The 16648-nt window shown below is 32.9% G+C and overlaps 1 protein-coding gene across 1 annotated transcript in view; it reads right to left on the bottom strand.

Moving 5' to 3' along the window:
• The window catches only part of LOTGIDRAFT_127458 (hypothetical protein), a gene marked incomplete at both ends in the record, with an annotated part of 58209 nt that extends 44521 nt beyond the window's left edge, over positions 1-13688 (bottom strand). The window contains 19 exons of the mRNA XM_009063397.1: positions 270-485; positions 871-984; positions 1223-1318; positions 2178-2378; positions 2826-3003; positions 3411-3619; positions 3976-4114; positions 4521-4603; positions 4858-4989; positions 5339-5381; positions 5654-5836; positions 6175-6362; positions 6500-6612; positions 6933-7048; positions 7617-7697; positions 8119-8195; positions 8586-8702; positions 9087-9254; positions 13572-13688. Coding sequence (XP_009061645.1) covers positions 270-485; positions 871-984; positions 1223-1318; positions 2178-2378; positions 2826-3003; positions 3411-3619; positions 3976-4114; positions 4521-4603; positions 4858-4989; positions 5339-5381; positions 5654-5836; positions 6175-6362; positions 6500-6612; positions 6933-7048; positions 7617-7697; positions 8119-8195; positions 8586-8702; positions 9087-9254; positions 13572-13688 — 2571 coding nt within the window. The remainder of the gene's footprint in view (positions 1-269; positions 486-870; positions 985-1222; positions 1319-2177; positions 2379-2825; positions 3004-3410; positions 3620-3975; positions 4115-4520; positions 4604-4857; positions 4990-5338; positions 5382-5653; positions 5837-6174; positions 6363-6499; positions 6613-6932; positions 7049-7616; positions 7698-8118; positions 8196-8585; positions 8703-9086; positions 9255-13571) is intronic.
• Positions 13689-16648: the final 2960 nt, after the last annotated feature.

The following is a 16648-nucleotide window of genomic DNA, read 5'->3' as shown; positions in this document are numbered from 1 at the left end:
GGTTGAAACATCCCATTAATCACAAGTAAGCAAGCAGTAGTAAAGATGGTTATAACATAAATATTAATGGTAAGCTCAATGTAGAGTTATCTGTAGTCTAATTAAATTAGACCAAACTTTCTTTTTTCTCATTAGCTATTATTTTTAATATGACCACTTCAGTTAGGGTCACAAAAACCTTTTTTATTTTTATTCCTAACTGGCAATGTTCATTGCTTAGACAAAATCTAAAACAGAGATTTGAAACTACGGCGTAAGATTTGACTTACCTCCCCTTTATCAACTTTGATATCTTGACCTTTATAAGCATACATGGCCTTGACCTGAGGAATTTTTCTTGTTTCGACAACATCCTGCATCACTTCCTCTTCAACCACCTTTTCTACCTCCACTTCATGAGGGACCTCAATAAATTCTTCAGCTGCTTCTTCCTCGTCTGATTTTTCTCCGTTTTCAACTGGCAGACTGAATTTTGCTGGAGATATCTTAAAATAGGACATAAAAAGATGAAGATCGCAAAATTTAAAGAAAAGAACCAAAGTTTTAAAATCTTACGTTTCAGATTATTTGGCTATGAAGAATAGCGGTGAGAGAAAAACTAATCAATGTTGTGGTGTGTCGGACACCACTTCTAGTCTCTTCTATTAAGGTGAGTATCCCTTGGAGAGCAATGAACAACAAAATTAATATATGGCATTTAGAAAGCCTCACTTCATTGTGGCATCAACGCTAAAAGATAGGAGAAATTTTGTTGGTATTATTAATAATTATTAAAATAACAGTATAGATTTATAATAATGCAATCCAAGAAGCATAACATGGCAGGTTACTGAGTAACTTTAAAATGTTCAAGACTACAGATATACTTACATTATGCTCGCTGGCAGCCTTGGTCATCAAGACAGACAGCTCTTCTAATCTCTTAACCTCATTATTGAAAGAATGTATATCTTTTTCTAATCTATTATGTCTGGATAACAGGGCCTAAAATTTATTTCAAATCAGATATATTAATTACTTCTACTTACAATATTAAAGGGCCTTTTTCACTAGTTTACATGCATTGCAACAACAACAGTCATCTATCAGTGTCTCTGATTCACATAAACAGTCTAGATAACCTCTTACAATACCTTTAATTAATGCAAATTGACTTGACAGGGTCATAAATTTTTTGACATTTCATTTGACAGGTTTTCAATGTTTAAGTTCCAAGTCTCACCTGAGCACTAGCTTCATCTTTACCATAATCATCACTAACTACTATTGGCATCTTCTCTCTCATCCACCATTCAGCTTCATTGGCATCAGCATAGTACTGCAATTAAAAATACAGCATTAGTATAGTACTATAAATAGAAATACAGCATCAGCAGAGTACAACAAATAGAAATACAGCATCAGCATAGTACACCAAATAGAAATACAGCATCAGCATAGTACACCAAATAGAAATACAGCATCAGCATAGTACATTAAAATAGAAATACAGCATCAGTATAGTACACCAAATAGAAATACAGCATCAGTATAGTAAAACAAATAGAAATACAGCATCAGTATAGTACTATAAATAGAAATACAGCATCAGCAGAGTACAACAAATAGAAATACATCAGCTTAGTACACCAAATAGAAATACAGCATCAGTATAGTACACCAAATAGAAATACAGCATCAGTATAGTACAACAAATAGAAATACAGCATCAGTATAGTACACCAAATAGAAATACAGCATCAGTATAGTACAACAAATAGAAATACAGCATCAGTATAGTACAACAAATAGAAATACAGCATCAGTATAGTACAACAAATAGAAATACAGCATCAGCATAGTACAACAAATAGAAATACAGCATCAGTATAGTACAACAAATAGAAATACAGCATCAGTATAGTACAACAAATAGAAATACAGCATCAGTATAGTACAACAAATAGAAATACAGCATCAGCATAGTACAACAAATAGAAATACAGCATCAGTATAGTACAACAAATAGATGTACAGCATCAGTATAGTACAACAAATAGATGTACAGCATCAGTATAGTACAACAAATAGATGTACAGCATCAGTATAGTACAACAAATAGATGTACAGCATCAGCAAATTGATACAAATACACAATGCTGATTCAAAGAAATCTGATCAAAAGATCCAAAATTTACCTGATGAGCTTCAATGGCGTCTTCTAAGCGAACTCGTCTAGATTTAGATTGTTCTTGTAATTGTTTCCATTTGTCCATCAAATTTTTTATTCGTTGTCCAATTTCTGATTGAGATTGATGACCTCCATTGACTAAATCTTGTCCAACAGAACAAATCTGTTCACATCTCTTCCACCTGGATGCCATTTCTAACTCTAGATTCTAAAATAAACAAATTCACTGTCAGAATAGTTTAAAGGGAGGGAACCAAACTAATTATCTGTGAAATTTCTAGTAAAAAATCCATTATTGAAAAAATGAATAACTTGAGAACAATATTACGTTCTTCTTAATCTTGATACTTGTTCTATTAACGTTAGAATTTCCTTTTTTGCCTCCTCCTGTTTTGCATTCAGAAAAATGATTCTTCATATCGGCTTTCCCAAGCTGTACGAACTTTCATATTTGAAATGAACAGCAAATGGCTGGCTGACTTCATGTTTTTGAAGTAATTTATTTTCTGAATCTAATCTGGCCCGTTATATCTTGATACCTGTTCTATTAAAGTTAATATTTCCTTTTTTGCCTCCTCCTGTTTTGCAGTCAGAAACATGACTTCATATGGGCTTTCCCCAACTGTACTTTCATATATTAAAATGGCTGACTTACTTCATGTTTTTTAAGTAATTTATTTGCCGAATCTAAATCTTTGCCCGTATTGGTTGATTTCACATCTTCCAATTTTTCTGTTACCCATCTTTCTTCCATCTCGGAATCTTCCAGGAACTGATAGTAAGACTTGGCAACTTCAAGACCTTTTCTTCTTACATTACACAGATTCTGGACACTGGAAGAATAAAAAACAGGTAACAGATCAAAGGCTTTTTCAGGAACTTTTAGCCGATTTCATATCAGGGTAATCTCAATGGACCAATATGTTACAAAGACCTGTTTAAATCGCTGACAATATCCAACTTATATACATTATATCAGATCTTGTCTCAGAGTTCATTAATATTTGGCTGGTGCAGTCATTATTTTGTGTGTAACTTTGGGCAAAGGTATCTAGGCATTAAGAAATGGGTGGCCTTGGTACTGAGCAGTAACTGGCAGAATCTGGGAGAATCCAAAAGTGCAGATGGTTTCCACACTGGAGTTGACTTGCATTAAAGGAATTTATCCCTAAAACAATGTAACAGAATTTCTTGGATATTTTCCCACCCAGCATGCACTCAAAAGTACAAATCTAAATACCTTGAAACATGGTTATTTAGTTTTTCCAAGCGTTGTTCTAAAGGTTTAGCCTCGGGATGTCCTTCTGTACCATACTGTACTGATCTTCTGTTGAGATTTTTAACACGCTTTGCCAGGGCCTGAACCTGAGCTTCATGTAAACTGTGCTGCTGTAAATAATCTTCAGTAGCTTGAAGATGTTTACCAAAATCGTTTACTTTTACTTTACTCTGAAAACAGCAATAAGTTTTATAAGAAATATGATTGGTTTGGGACCTCAAATGAGTTCGACTCATAGATACTTGATGGTGGACAAATTTCTGCCTATTAGTTGCTTGCTTAAACACTGGAAAATCTTTTTTAAACAGCTGGACTGATCATGGCTGTTATATTAGAAACATGTATCAATACCATTAGCTGAACTATTGTCAATTGAAGAAAAGACAGAATTTCATTAAAATGATATGATCTAGGATACAACTATGCTACTGAAAGTGAGTTTAAAAGAATCATCTCAAAGAACTGTTGAATTTTCTTGCTACATTTCTGACATAAGAAAAGTTACTGATATGATTGCCTCCCTCACCTCCACTTCCCTGAGTTCTTCTTCAATACTTTCTATTTCTCTGAAATGTCCCATGAGGTTACTGAAACCTGATAGTGTTACTTTACGTCCTTCTAATTTATCTAATAAAGCTCTCCATCTTTTCATCACCTCTTGATCTCTGTAGTTAACAAAATATTACAAGTTTTAAGGGAATTTATTTTCTGTGTTAAGGTTAAGATTAGCAAAGATATATACCTTCTTCCAAGAAAAAGAGCAAGGATAAGATGACCTTGTTACTGGCAAAATTTGGGACCAAAATCTCAAAATCTTAAATTGACTGAAAATCCGAATATTTACCATAAATGCAAATCAAATGTTGTGCAAATCAAATGTTGTGCAAATGTTTGTGCAAATCAGATGTTGTGCAAATCAGATGTTGTGCAAATCAGATGTTGTGCAAATCAGATGTTGTGCAAATCAAATGTTGTGCAAATCAAATGTTGCAAAGAAAGAATTCAATCACGAAGCTCATTCAGGCCACTTATGTATATATGCTACAAATGCAACAAAGGAAGTTGACTTACTTTTTCTGGACACCATCTTTATTATGATAATTTCCCTGAACCAGTTCTTTAGCTAGGTTGTTAAGAGCTCGGAAACGATCTTTCTATATAAAAGAAATTGAATTAGATTAGAAAATATATATATAAAAAATATAAATAATAAAAAAGAAAGAACTATCAAGTACAACAACTTATATTCAGGAGCATCCTTTCTCTGTCTACGTAGATATCAAAGTAAGTGATAACTTAGCTAATCCAGCCCCCTCTTACCTTTATGAAAGTTCAGGCATTGACTGGACAATAGCATGATAATTTGTGCCATCTGCTTCACTAGCTATAAGAGGAGAAATTAACGTACCCTAGCTAATATTTCAGCACTGATGGCTTCATGTTTTTTAACAGCAGCCTCTGTCTGAACAGCATTGCTACAGACAATTTCTTCATCTAGTATTTGTTCCATATCATTCAACCAGGCTTCACGAATACCAGCCTAGAAAACAAAGAATTCATGTTTTGTTTACAGTTTGCTTGAAATTAGAAATAAAATAAATGGAGTTTTACATCCTACTTTTCAGCACTTTATGGGCTTCATGCAGTGTGCAATACGGCAACTTTGCCAGGACAGCAGCATTAGTCTCGATTTCCAACTGTCGAAAGTTCTTTTACGTGCGCAGCCTGTAGCACACTGGGCCTTACAAAAATAATATTTGTCAAAAACTGCTTAATTTTCAAAATCACTTCACCAACAGATAGTTCAACTTTTATTCAAGATTCTCAATTAAATGCTTCCATAAATGAGACTGCAAATCAATCAATTAATGTTTAAAAACTATAATTACCTTTCTAGCGAATCTTCTAGCAAGTTGTTCTAGTCTTTCTTGTCTAAAAACAAAAATTCACCAATTTTCATTATAATTATATATATTATATTAGGGAACATATCCTCATTTTCTCTACCTTTTCCCACTCATTCAAATATTTTCCAACGTCAATATTCCCAACATGCATACTTAATGGAGAAACCAAACAGAGTTTAATCCCCTAGATACCTTATCTATATTATATACAGTTTAATATAAACCACTTTTCAAAGATGTTAATAATCACCAGTCTTATTTGCGTATGTGCCTTCCTAATTAGCATAAGTAACCTACCTGATTAATTCATCTCGAAGCGCGACTTCCCGACCATGTTCTGACTTCTCTAGCAATAACCAGGCAGTTTCTATGTCATGTATTAATCTACCTTCTTTAGGAGTATAGGGTTTCTGTCCGTTAGCCTTCAATCTAGCTTGTATATTAAAATACTGGGCTTCAATATTACCTCTTTCAGTATATCTATAATAAAAATTTTACGTGGTCAATTTCCATGATCATTTCTATAACCTAATAAGTTAAAGGATTCCATTGATCTTCAGCTCAATTGCTATAATATAACAGCATGACCAACTGTATGGTCACATTCTAACCTTGGGCACCCTCAAACACAGCAGGGGTTCTTTCCTGAGTGAACAATTCACAACTTTTGGTCTAATGCACCTCTAATTTTGATACAAGGACGTCTAAGATCCCAAAAGCAAGTCAAAAAGATTCAGAACCAGGAATTAAGAGCATGTCAACCTAATATTCCTTTCAAAGAGTCAAAAAAAAAAACAATAAAAAGAGAGATAACTCACTTGGGAGGTTTTTCTTCTGTCATATATTTTTTAAACATAATAAGTTCACGTTGTATTCCTTCTAATGAGTTAGGAAATCGTCTATCATTTAAATTATTTATTTTATTCTGTATCCATTCTAATAAATTGGAAGTTAAATTTTCATAATCTTGTTGCATCCTATCTAAATCTACCATATTTCCTAAAACCTGAAAATAAATTCATTTCAAAATAAATCAGCAATTTAAATAAATATCTAACTGATGACAGCAAATTCAAATTTCCTATGAGCAGGCTTTAAGACACTCATAAATCAAATGTCCAAGAATTAGTGGCTATATTTTACCTTAGCAATTCTCTTTCCTCCAGTCATTTCACTTTTCATCTTAGCGAAGTAATGGTAATACGAAGCTACGTAGGTTAATACAACTTTCTCATCAGGTCTGTTAACATCAACATCTATAATCAACAACTATATTGTGAAAACCACTTTGAAATGTTGAAAGTTATCAAGTTAAATAGTATTAATTTATCTATAAATGGTGTTTTTAATGTCATCAAACGATTAATTATATTGTTTTTATAATTCCTCACGAAATTATCTAATTTAGGTTTAGAGTAAAGCTCATCTCATGCTTCCTTCATCAGGACGACTAGTTTTGGAAGTATAGGTTATCTATTTAATACGAGACTTATGCAAAAAGTAAGCAAACTCACTGACAGTCGTATGAAATCAAAAAGAACGACATACAAGTCAATATAAATAAAAATATGTTTACCTTCAGCATCAAGAATTCTGGGAATACCAAGTTGAGAGTCTGCTATGTTAAAAGCATTATTTAAATTACCGATATGATCTGCTGGATCAAGTCTATCGTAGGCTATTATGTCAGGTCTGAAAAAATATACATCAAAACCTTATTTCAAAATAACATGATTAAAATGGTATAAAATTATCACAAATTCCCATAAAAGGGGAAAAAAAAAAATATATACTATTGTCCTGTTGGTTAACGTTTCAACTAATTGCCTTCTTCAGTAACACTTCAGTAGCTTATAATCACATTTTTTTCATCTTTCCTTTACTTATATTAAATATTCAATGATGGGGATGTTTATATCATATATTGAAATAATGGAATAAAACATTCGCAATTGTTTTTCAATATTACAATACTTCACTGACTATGTAACAAGGGGAAAATAGGTTGGAAAATTTCTTAATAAAAGCAGGAAAACCAAAATTTGAGAGAAATATAAATAAATTTATAACATTTTTCTTTGATCTTTTTGTAGCATAAACATTTAACAAGTTGGCAATGCTTAGCTATAGTACAACTTAACTGTTATTGCATGTTTTACTCTGTAAATGTATCGAAAGAGGGGAGGACACCCTTCGAAATTTGTGTTTAAACTGGTTAACACATGAAAACAGTGTTTTAACTAAGTTACGTCTACCATACCTGTGAGCATGAATCAAGGCATTAAAACCTAACCCATTTCTCCAACTTGTAGTAAAGTTTGTGATTTTAACACCAGGATACCTGAAAATATTATTGATAACTACAGACTTTCAATTTGTCATTTCTAAATGATAAACAAGTTGATACACAAATTTACTGGTTTAAGGTAAGAGAGAAACAATGAAATTTAAAAGAAAGCAGTAGACAATCAGCTTCTGGAAGATGACATAGATGAGTTCTAACTCTCCCTCAAGGCAAACAAATCTTGAAGTGAATATTGTAAGACCTTCTTGGTGAGAGATTTTATTTGAACACAAGCAGAAAATGAACATGACAGAAATTGATATTGTCCAATTGGGTAAAAGCAGTCAGGCATTTGTAGACATGACTAGCCAAATTAACAATCATAGCCAATAGTCAGGTCAAATCCATAATAGCTTGCTTGTTGTCAATTGTTATGCTGGAGACTAAAGGGAGATAACTCAAATCTAAACTAGCTCACCCTTCTGTTTTCCTCTGACACCACAATAATAAAGCATCTTTAGCTGATCTTTTTTCACCCTTTTCTTCATCTCCATCCTAAAATATTAAATTTTAACTTCAGACATACATTATATGTACAATATATACAATATATATATAATAAATATAACTGAATTGAAAATGTCAAAAGATATCACTACCAAGTTAAGGTGCAAGACTAGAGTGGATCTGATCTGTATCTAACTTCGATGTTCCTATGAATCCTTTAAACCCAAATTGGATTGGATTTGATTGGAGTTTGATAGCGAACTGGTACTGTGAGGGGAAGTTCATAAAAGCAACAGTAATTGCAACGTATATTTTGTACAGGTAAAAAAAAAACAAATAATTTTTTTCAAAATTAATACTAAAGCTACACACAGTCTTTCTGCCAGAAACTTTTCAAACAAAAAACTGAAATGAGCGGATCAAAACGTTCATACTTACCACATCAATTACAATTTCTTGAATTTGGAAACGTAAAATAATGGTCCATATTAACCCTAGAATCAATCTCTGATTCCCGTCTAATATATCTTCTGCTCCAATATTCTCAAAATATACCTGCAAAATTCAAATTCAAACTCTGTACTTTTTACTAAAAAATTTAAGTTATATCCAAAAAAACAATGGATGCTTCAGCTATCAAAAAGAGTTATTACTGCCGGTATAGCTTGAAAATATAATTTATGGACTAAATCTACATGCAATCAAAAAACTTTCTGGACAAAGCAAAAACACAAAATTTTGTTATTTTATGTAAATCTGCTATTCCTTCTAAACATTCAGATTTTTAATTTCTTTCTTTCTTATAATGATATAAACACTTTGGCACTAACAGAACGGACAAAAATCATTTTCTCCTGATTTTGCTGCACTCCAACTCTTCTCTTTATTGGCTGGGAATTACATAGTCAACAGCTAAAATAAAATTAACAACAAATTTACCTTTGTGGCCAGAAATTTGAGACATCGATTGAGGTTTTCAACTTTTTGCACTCTGAGTACACCTTTATTTGGTTTTCCTAAATTTTCACCAGAAATAATTTCCAATAATTTCATTAACATTTTTCCATCACTCAGATCTGTGAATAAATCTTTGATTTCCATTCGGGCCTTAAAAATACAATCATATAAAAAGATAAAATTTTGATTGGAATTCTGAACTCACAACCTTGTGTCAATTAGAAGATAAAGTCTTGAAAATGTAGAATATTCTAATTGTTGACTTCTTTTCAACTGTTCAGCGACTTCCCTTACTACGTTCATGAAAAAAATATGGCGTTAAACACAATATTCTTCTGTACCTAATGGACTAATGAAAATGGCCAACACCATTAAGTGTGCAATGAAGGAAATTTTGCCAGGACAACAAATTCGATTCTGAATGGGATAAAATGTTGAATAAATGTATAGTCTGCTGTTAGTCTTCTAGTATATATATATATATATATATATATAACATATAAACTTAATGGGTTATTATAAAATCTATGAAAATTGGCATCAGTAATCCAAAATGGGTAAAATTGCTATGAAAAGTTTGAATTAAATAGGCTAAAATTTCATTATCATTCATCCCTCTATTTGTCCTAAAGACCAGACATAGAACATTAATAGGTAATACTGAGAGTGGGTTATATAAATATCTATGAATGACAAACAGAAGGGGGTGGGGCATGTCTGCCTCAAACAAATAGTTGAAGTGAGAATGTGACAGGCATATCTTATTACTGTATTTACACCTCTCTGTGTGTGAGTAAAAGATATTTTTTTGAACAGATTATTTTTAATTCAGGGAATTCTTTTGTTCATTTGTTAGACACAGAGCCATGTAAGGCCAGGATTTTTTTTTAACTTAATGATTAACAAAATGACCATCTCAGTAAAAAAAATGATATAAATGATATAAAATAATGATATCTTTGATTCTTATTTTTTGAGGCGATTATTCTTTCATTTGTGTTTTAACCAACCCCCAAACCCACACAGATAAAAATTAATAGCAGTTTTTCAGCCAATTTCAAAATAGGCTCCATTGACTACTGCAGTTTTTTATTGTTATATATGCTGCCATCAGAATGAATAAACCTCAACAGAGTCCAATTCAAATTCTATTGTCTTCTTCATTATCATGATGCCTTTCTGTTAAAACATCTAACAGTTTAAAAACAAACTTTTCATCAGAATCACTCCTTCATCACAAATTACTATTTACTTGACCTGAATACCCAATAGAAGAGAGGTAACAGGTGTGTAAGGTTAATGAAATGAATAGTAACAGTTTAAAATTAAATCACCTATATTGACACAGGTAGAAAATGGACACAAAGAGAAACTAGTTGATAGTGGGTGAAGTCATGTTAATCCTTCATTAGATCACCTTCAATAACTACTTTCCTAGAAAGAGTAGTATTTAAGTCAAAGGGTGCAGTCTTGAATTGACTCAAAAGAAAGTGCTTTAAAGGGATTGTAAAGAGGTTTTCTAAACTGTTTATGTGTATCAGGAGAAACTGATAGCATCAATTGCACTTTCAATGAGACGTCTGTGATTCCTGCAATTCCACTAAAACCATGTGTTTGATGATGTCACTAATTGCGAAATAAGCTTTATCATCTTTCTCCTTTCTTGATTAGTGAAGTCACCAAACACTTAGTTTTAGTTTTAGTGGAATTGCAGGAACCACAGATGTCTTTAAAATCCCTTTATGCCTACTGTAATGGAGTGGTAGGTCCAAATGTATCTTATATGTCATGTCATTAGCACCTAAAAGCAGGATTCAGATCTGACTAATTTCCCTGAATTTCTTCATTCTAATTATAGCATATCTATCTTTATCACCTTTTGACAAAAACAGCCAAAGAGTTCATTTTAAAAAGAAATCTTTAAACACCCAAGATGAAGGTATGTGACTTCAACAAGTTGAATAATTTGTCTAATCCTATGTTAAACTTATTTAGCCTTTTAAAATCGTGCAGATAAGACAAACACACTAATCTAAACACAATCTTACAAATTACTTAGTCACACTTTCTGCAGCAATGTAAATTGAGAAGAATTTAAGACATCTTAGTAAGTTTTACAACCAAATAAATACTATAAAACAAGTGACAAAACTTTCACAAGAATCAAGAAATGTACTGCAGATCATAGTTAGTTTGGAGAAACCAGCCGAATAACATCAAGTGCAATGCCAAGGGCTCAGTGAGTAAGATGTCTGCCTACAACCTTCTCCAAGTTGGAATAGGTCAGGAAGTACCTTCGGACATAACTTTGTATTTGGGCGTAATAGTCCCAAGTCCCTCATGGAGTGTCTGAGAGAGTTCTCCCAAGCAAATTTTCAAAAAAACTGAACTGATTTGGTGCATTCTAACAAAAGTGGGAGTACAATTGTCGGTGCAAACCATTTTTTTTCTAGGGGAGCTAATCTACCCCACCCCGTATCACCACTAGCACTGAGTTTGAGCAAAGTAGCAGTCATTAAAGTCTTCTTTATCGCATAACTGAATGAGTCAAGGCTGTTCATTTACTTTGACTATGTGACACTTGAATTTATAACTGAACATTTAGAACCATGAATTGCAACAAAGGTATGAATCAATGCAAAATTTTCCTTATAATATGACATAAAGGGCACAGGCTACAAAAACAACACAGGAAACATTTATAAACTGTAAAGAAAAATTCCTGAGGAAAAGTCTAAAAGAAAAAAGTCTTGAGGAAGAAGAAAAAGATATCCGATTTTAGGTCCTATATTTAAGTAACACGACAACCAAATTTTCAAGTTTGAAATAGTAAGCAGATGTAGTGTTTATTTTAAAAACAAGATGATAAACCTGGTGACATATGGCCGTCTGCTCCCTGTTCAAATATTTTCTTACTGTTCTGCTAATAGTTTTATCTCTATGTTTATCAATAATATCTATTTCTGCTAAATAAACTTCAGATTATTAGCTTTATAAAACATTGATTTATTTACAGAAATAAATAAGGAATTAAAAAATGCTAAATTCCCAGATTTTGATATCCTAATGGTAATTTCCTTTAGAAAATTTTTTAATATTTCCAACTTTGAAAGATCCTAAATAAAACCCTGTTTACATTACAGAAGCGTTCTGAGAACAGTTCCAATTTGAGACTACTGAGGTGAGGTGGTCTCGGAACAGTTCTTAGAACGGAATAGCTAAAATTAGGTAGTGCAAACAGTAGAACAGTTCTCACACATGTGTCTTGTCCCCTTGACATGTTCCACAGCTTCTGTGAGCAGACGAATTTGCCTTAATCCGACGTCTAATATCAAGAGTTCAATTAAAATGCATCTGAGAACAATAAATCATTTACATTATTGTTATAGAACTGTTCTCAGAATGCTCAAAATTATAGTAGTGTAAACGGTAAAAATTTTGTCATTTTATTGTGTCCAGGTCTAGACCGAGAACTGAACACTTTGTAGTATTCTCATGTAAACGGTGCTCTTGTGTTCATGGTCCCATTCCTATACCATGTCAGTCCTTCCCTACCTGCAGCATTTATATTTGACAACAAGTTTAAAAACTATGGATGTATCATCTTGGTTTGTGAGTGAACCCGATACTTCTGGGACAGTGGTGGTGTTCTAGGAAACATTAGGTGAAGGGGCCAAGCAGGGGCCACAAAATTTCCCAGGGGGGCATGGGCAATTCTTTCACTATGTAAAATGGTAAAAAATATGAAAGTAGGTGGGCTAAACCTGGGCCAGCTAGGGGGGCCATGAAAATTTATGAAGCCATATATAGGCAGAAGTAGACATACTTTATTCATTATAGAATATGAATCATACTTGTCCTATACCAGGTTTTATTTTAAACTTTATTATTTATGACAACTATATACAATAAACCATGCAGAACAAAGTCTTTATTTTACTCCACATGGGTATTTTTATCATACTAGTCTCATGTTTTTGACATTTCTGTCCTAAATGACCTTGACCTACAGAAAATTTGAAGATCCATTACGACTGAGAAATGAGAAATTCAACATCCTACTTTTAATTGATCAATGCCACAAAGTGTGCAAATTTTTTTCTTGGATCTTTATTTTTCGTAATTAAGAAATAAAATCATCTTATAAATTGCAGTCATTGGTTTGGTTGATGTTAAAGGGTTTGTTAAGAGGTTTCTAAATTCTTTAAATGAATGGGGGACACTCATAGCATTAATTTCTAACAAATTTACAAAACCTCTTTACAATCCCTTTTATTAGTCCTTTCGCCTTGATGATAGGGTCTATGCTTGGCCAAAAATTAACAGAGATGAAATTTTCCTTTTCAGAAATACAGCTTAGACGAAATCTATTTTGAGAGAATTGAGCAGACTTAAGGAGAATGGACTGTGTCATTGTATTCAGGGTGCTTAAGCCAAAATAATATTTGAATAAAAGATAAAACTCACCTTTTCCAGGAAGGCATTGGCCCATTTTGTAAAAGTTTTCTTCTGAATATACACTCTCTCATCTTGTAATACTTTAATTCTACCCTTCTCAAACTGCTGTGTTTCTTTTAAAGACATGTTGACCTATTGCTGTTAATCTTTAGCTATCTAATACATCTGAAATATACAAAGATTGGCAATTAATTAACTGAATATCTGAATGGTTGAATGTTTTCTAATATGGCTGTATTTATTAGTCATAATAAATGTATGAACAATATTCATGTAAGGTCTTTCAGTGATGAATTTAACATTAAAGACTAAAGAAAGATTTAAACAGCTTTCAGATAAAGTTGCACCTTGGCATGTAATCTCGAAACGATCTTAGCGCTAAGATGTCCTAGAATCAATGTTAGAAGATAAGAGCCTAGGACATCCTAGCATTAGAATCGTTTCGAGACACCATTATCGACTTATTTCAGTCCCGAATAATTCTGCACATCAGAAATATCATGTCCAGTTTCTGATTTAGGAAAATAAAACAACTTCAACATGAGAACCTTCAAAATATAATACCCACTTGCTGTACCTGTATTCTCCACAAAATCCAAGTAATGTCCTTACAGTCAGTAACACATGCACCTTTTCATACAAAACCTTAAGTTAAAACTCAAACCATATATCAGCCCTGCCAATTATTTTTCATTTCATATTTTTACACGTGGTAAATTTTTCATTTTATATCTTTAACAATAGAAAATCATTTAAAATCACTCATTATTATGTAATGGTTCAGTTATATGAAAAGCACCAAATTTTCCTTGAAACAGATGTTCAATGCCTTCATTTTCTTTTATTTCATAGTTTTCAATAAGCGACAATTATCAGCAGGTTGTGACTGACGCTTTTCATATTTCATATGACTTAATATAACTTTTTATTTATTTCCCTAAAGAGCAGGTTTGTTTGATGTCATGAGGTTTAAATACTTTGAAAGGATTGTTTAAGTAATGATAATTCTTACTAGCATCCAATTGATACTGTGCCTATCGCGCACTAAAATAGGCTGGAAAAAGGATCTAGTCGTTCGGATGGGACATTAACCCAACGCCAAGTGTGCTACAAGCTGTGAAAGTCAAATATGCCTTGAAAGTTGGAAATGAAAAGGTTAGGCTCATGTCGGTGTCTTGGCAAATTTACCCTCATTGTACACTGCATGGCATTGCCAATCTTCATTAGCTGATATGGTGCAGAAAAGTAGGACGTAAATTTCCATTCATCTCATTTTTTTTCAACTGAAATGGGCTTGCCATATTGATTGTGCAGATGTTTCCCAGTCAATATCGACTTATTTCAGTTCCTAATATGATCTTTACCTGCTAAATGGAAACATGGTAAAAATATGTAATAGTTTCAGACCTGTTGAGACAATGCATCAATAACATTCCCTTCACAATTTTGACATATTTCCTATCAATATGATACATACTTGACATTCTATATAATATTATATGATAAACAATACATCATTATCTAGTTGGTGTTTCACCTTGATGACCTCATGATATCTACTGATAATACTAGACATTACATCATATACACCTATATATCTATTACTGGTATTCCCCTGGGGGCAAGGCTAACATATCTTATGGTCATAGAGGTGCACTAATCATTCAACAATTCAAGCACTGAGCTCTGACTGTCATAACATAATGTCAAACTCTTGTGTTGCAAAGTGGGCAGACCATATTTACAAACAGAAATTAATATAAAAACATTTATTAGATTATTGAGTTCTACGAGTTGAAAGTGACTTTTATAATTGCAGAAATATATCATAGACATACAGATCTGGGAGCAAACTCGATTTCCCAGCATCCACACTCTCTACAAAAGAACAAGGCCAGGTGGCAGGATATATTCTGCAATGCAAAGGAAAGAGAGCAGTTGGTGGCTAGAAAAAGCATGTTAAGGATGCTTTGGCATCAACCATGAAACTTGGAAGAAAGCAGCCAAAAACAGCAAACACCAGACTTTGTGGTCATCTTTGCCAACAAAGGATGAAAACAGCAAACACATTTTCCTATGATAATTTATCTTGAATACTGCAAACAATCCACAAAAAACTTAAAATTCTCCAGTTTATTTTTATCACTAAGGTTTAAAATGTCACAGAGTTAAAATTCTAAGATAAACAGAGAGAGTGTGAAGATAGTTTTTGTTAGGTGCAGGTGATATTTAACTTGTAGTTGACTAACCACAAAATACAACCACTAAATATCTTTACATCGAATACACCAAATTGGCCAGGCTGAAACTCAAAATAGTTGGGAAGCTGAATATAACTTTAGATTTAGGTGTTTTAAATGGGGGGGTAAAACCATCCAGAGCCTCTCCAGTTTTCAGCCTTGTCCAAATTACTAATCAGCGTCTTCAAGAGAAGACAAGTACAAGGGTTGCCGTGATCAGTACTGAAGCCTCACACTTGAGTCTAAGAATAGCAGCTGCCGGTGCTGGTCTTAGTGGTAGGAGCATCAAATCATCAAACCTTACATTTCTATGGACCCAAAACATTCTATGACTAATGGCATGCATCTGAAAGTTATATTTTAAATATTGGTGAAAATATTTCATACTGTGGTCTGAGACTAGCAATATCACATTTGTTTGGGGTTATTGAGTACCAAGGTGCCCATTGTTGATGTAACAAGTTATCTGTATTGTCTGATCATTAACAAGTGTAACAAGTTGGCTAGTCTAGTACTGTCACTGTAGTCAGACTTTGTTTACATGTCAACAACTCTTGTTTACTTGTTTATATTGTCAATAATTCTAATTTCTAATGTCACTCACACGTCTCCATTCAGAATAGTTATACTTGTCCATGAATTTGTGCCACTAAGATGGTTTATACATTTCTTAATGTATTCTCTGAAATTTTCCAAGCTCATTTAGGAACACTTTGTATCACCTAAATCTAGGCTTGTCAATCCTACACTTGTGTCTGCATGTAGTTTTAACCTTTTGAATATTTGTTGTTAACAGTCTCCCACAGGTCAATGACATATTGCTGTGATAGTAAACTGTCATTTACT

Source organism: Lottia gigantea (genome assembly GCF_000327385.1).
Source record: "Lottia gigantea unplaced genomic scaffold LOTGIsca_57, whole genome shotgun sequence".
NCBI classification, from domain to species: Eukaryota; Metazoa; Mollusca; class Gastropoda; family Lottiidae; genus Lottia; species Lottia gigantea.
This window is presented reverse-complemented; position numbering and strand designations above follow the sequence as displayed.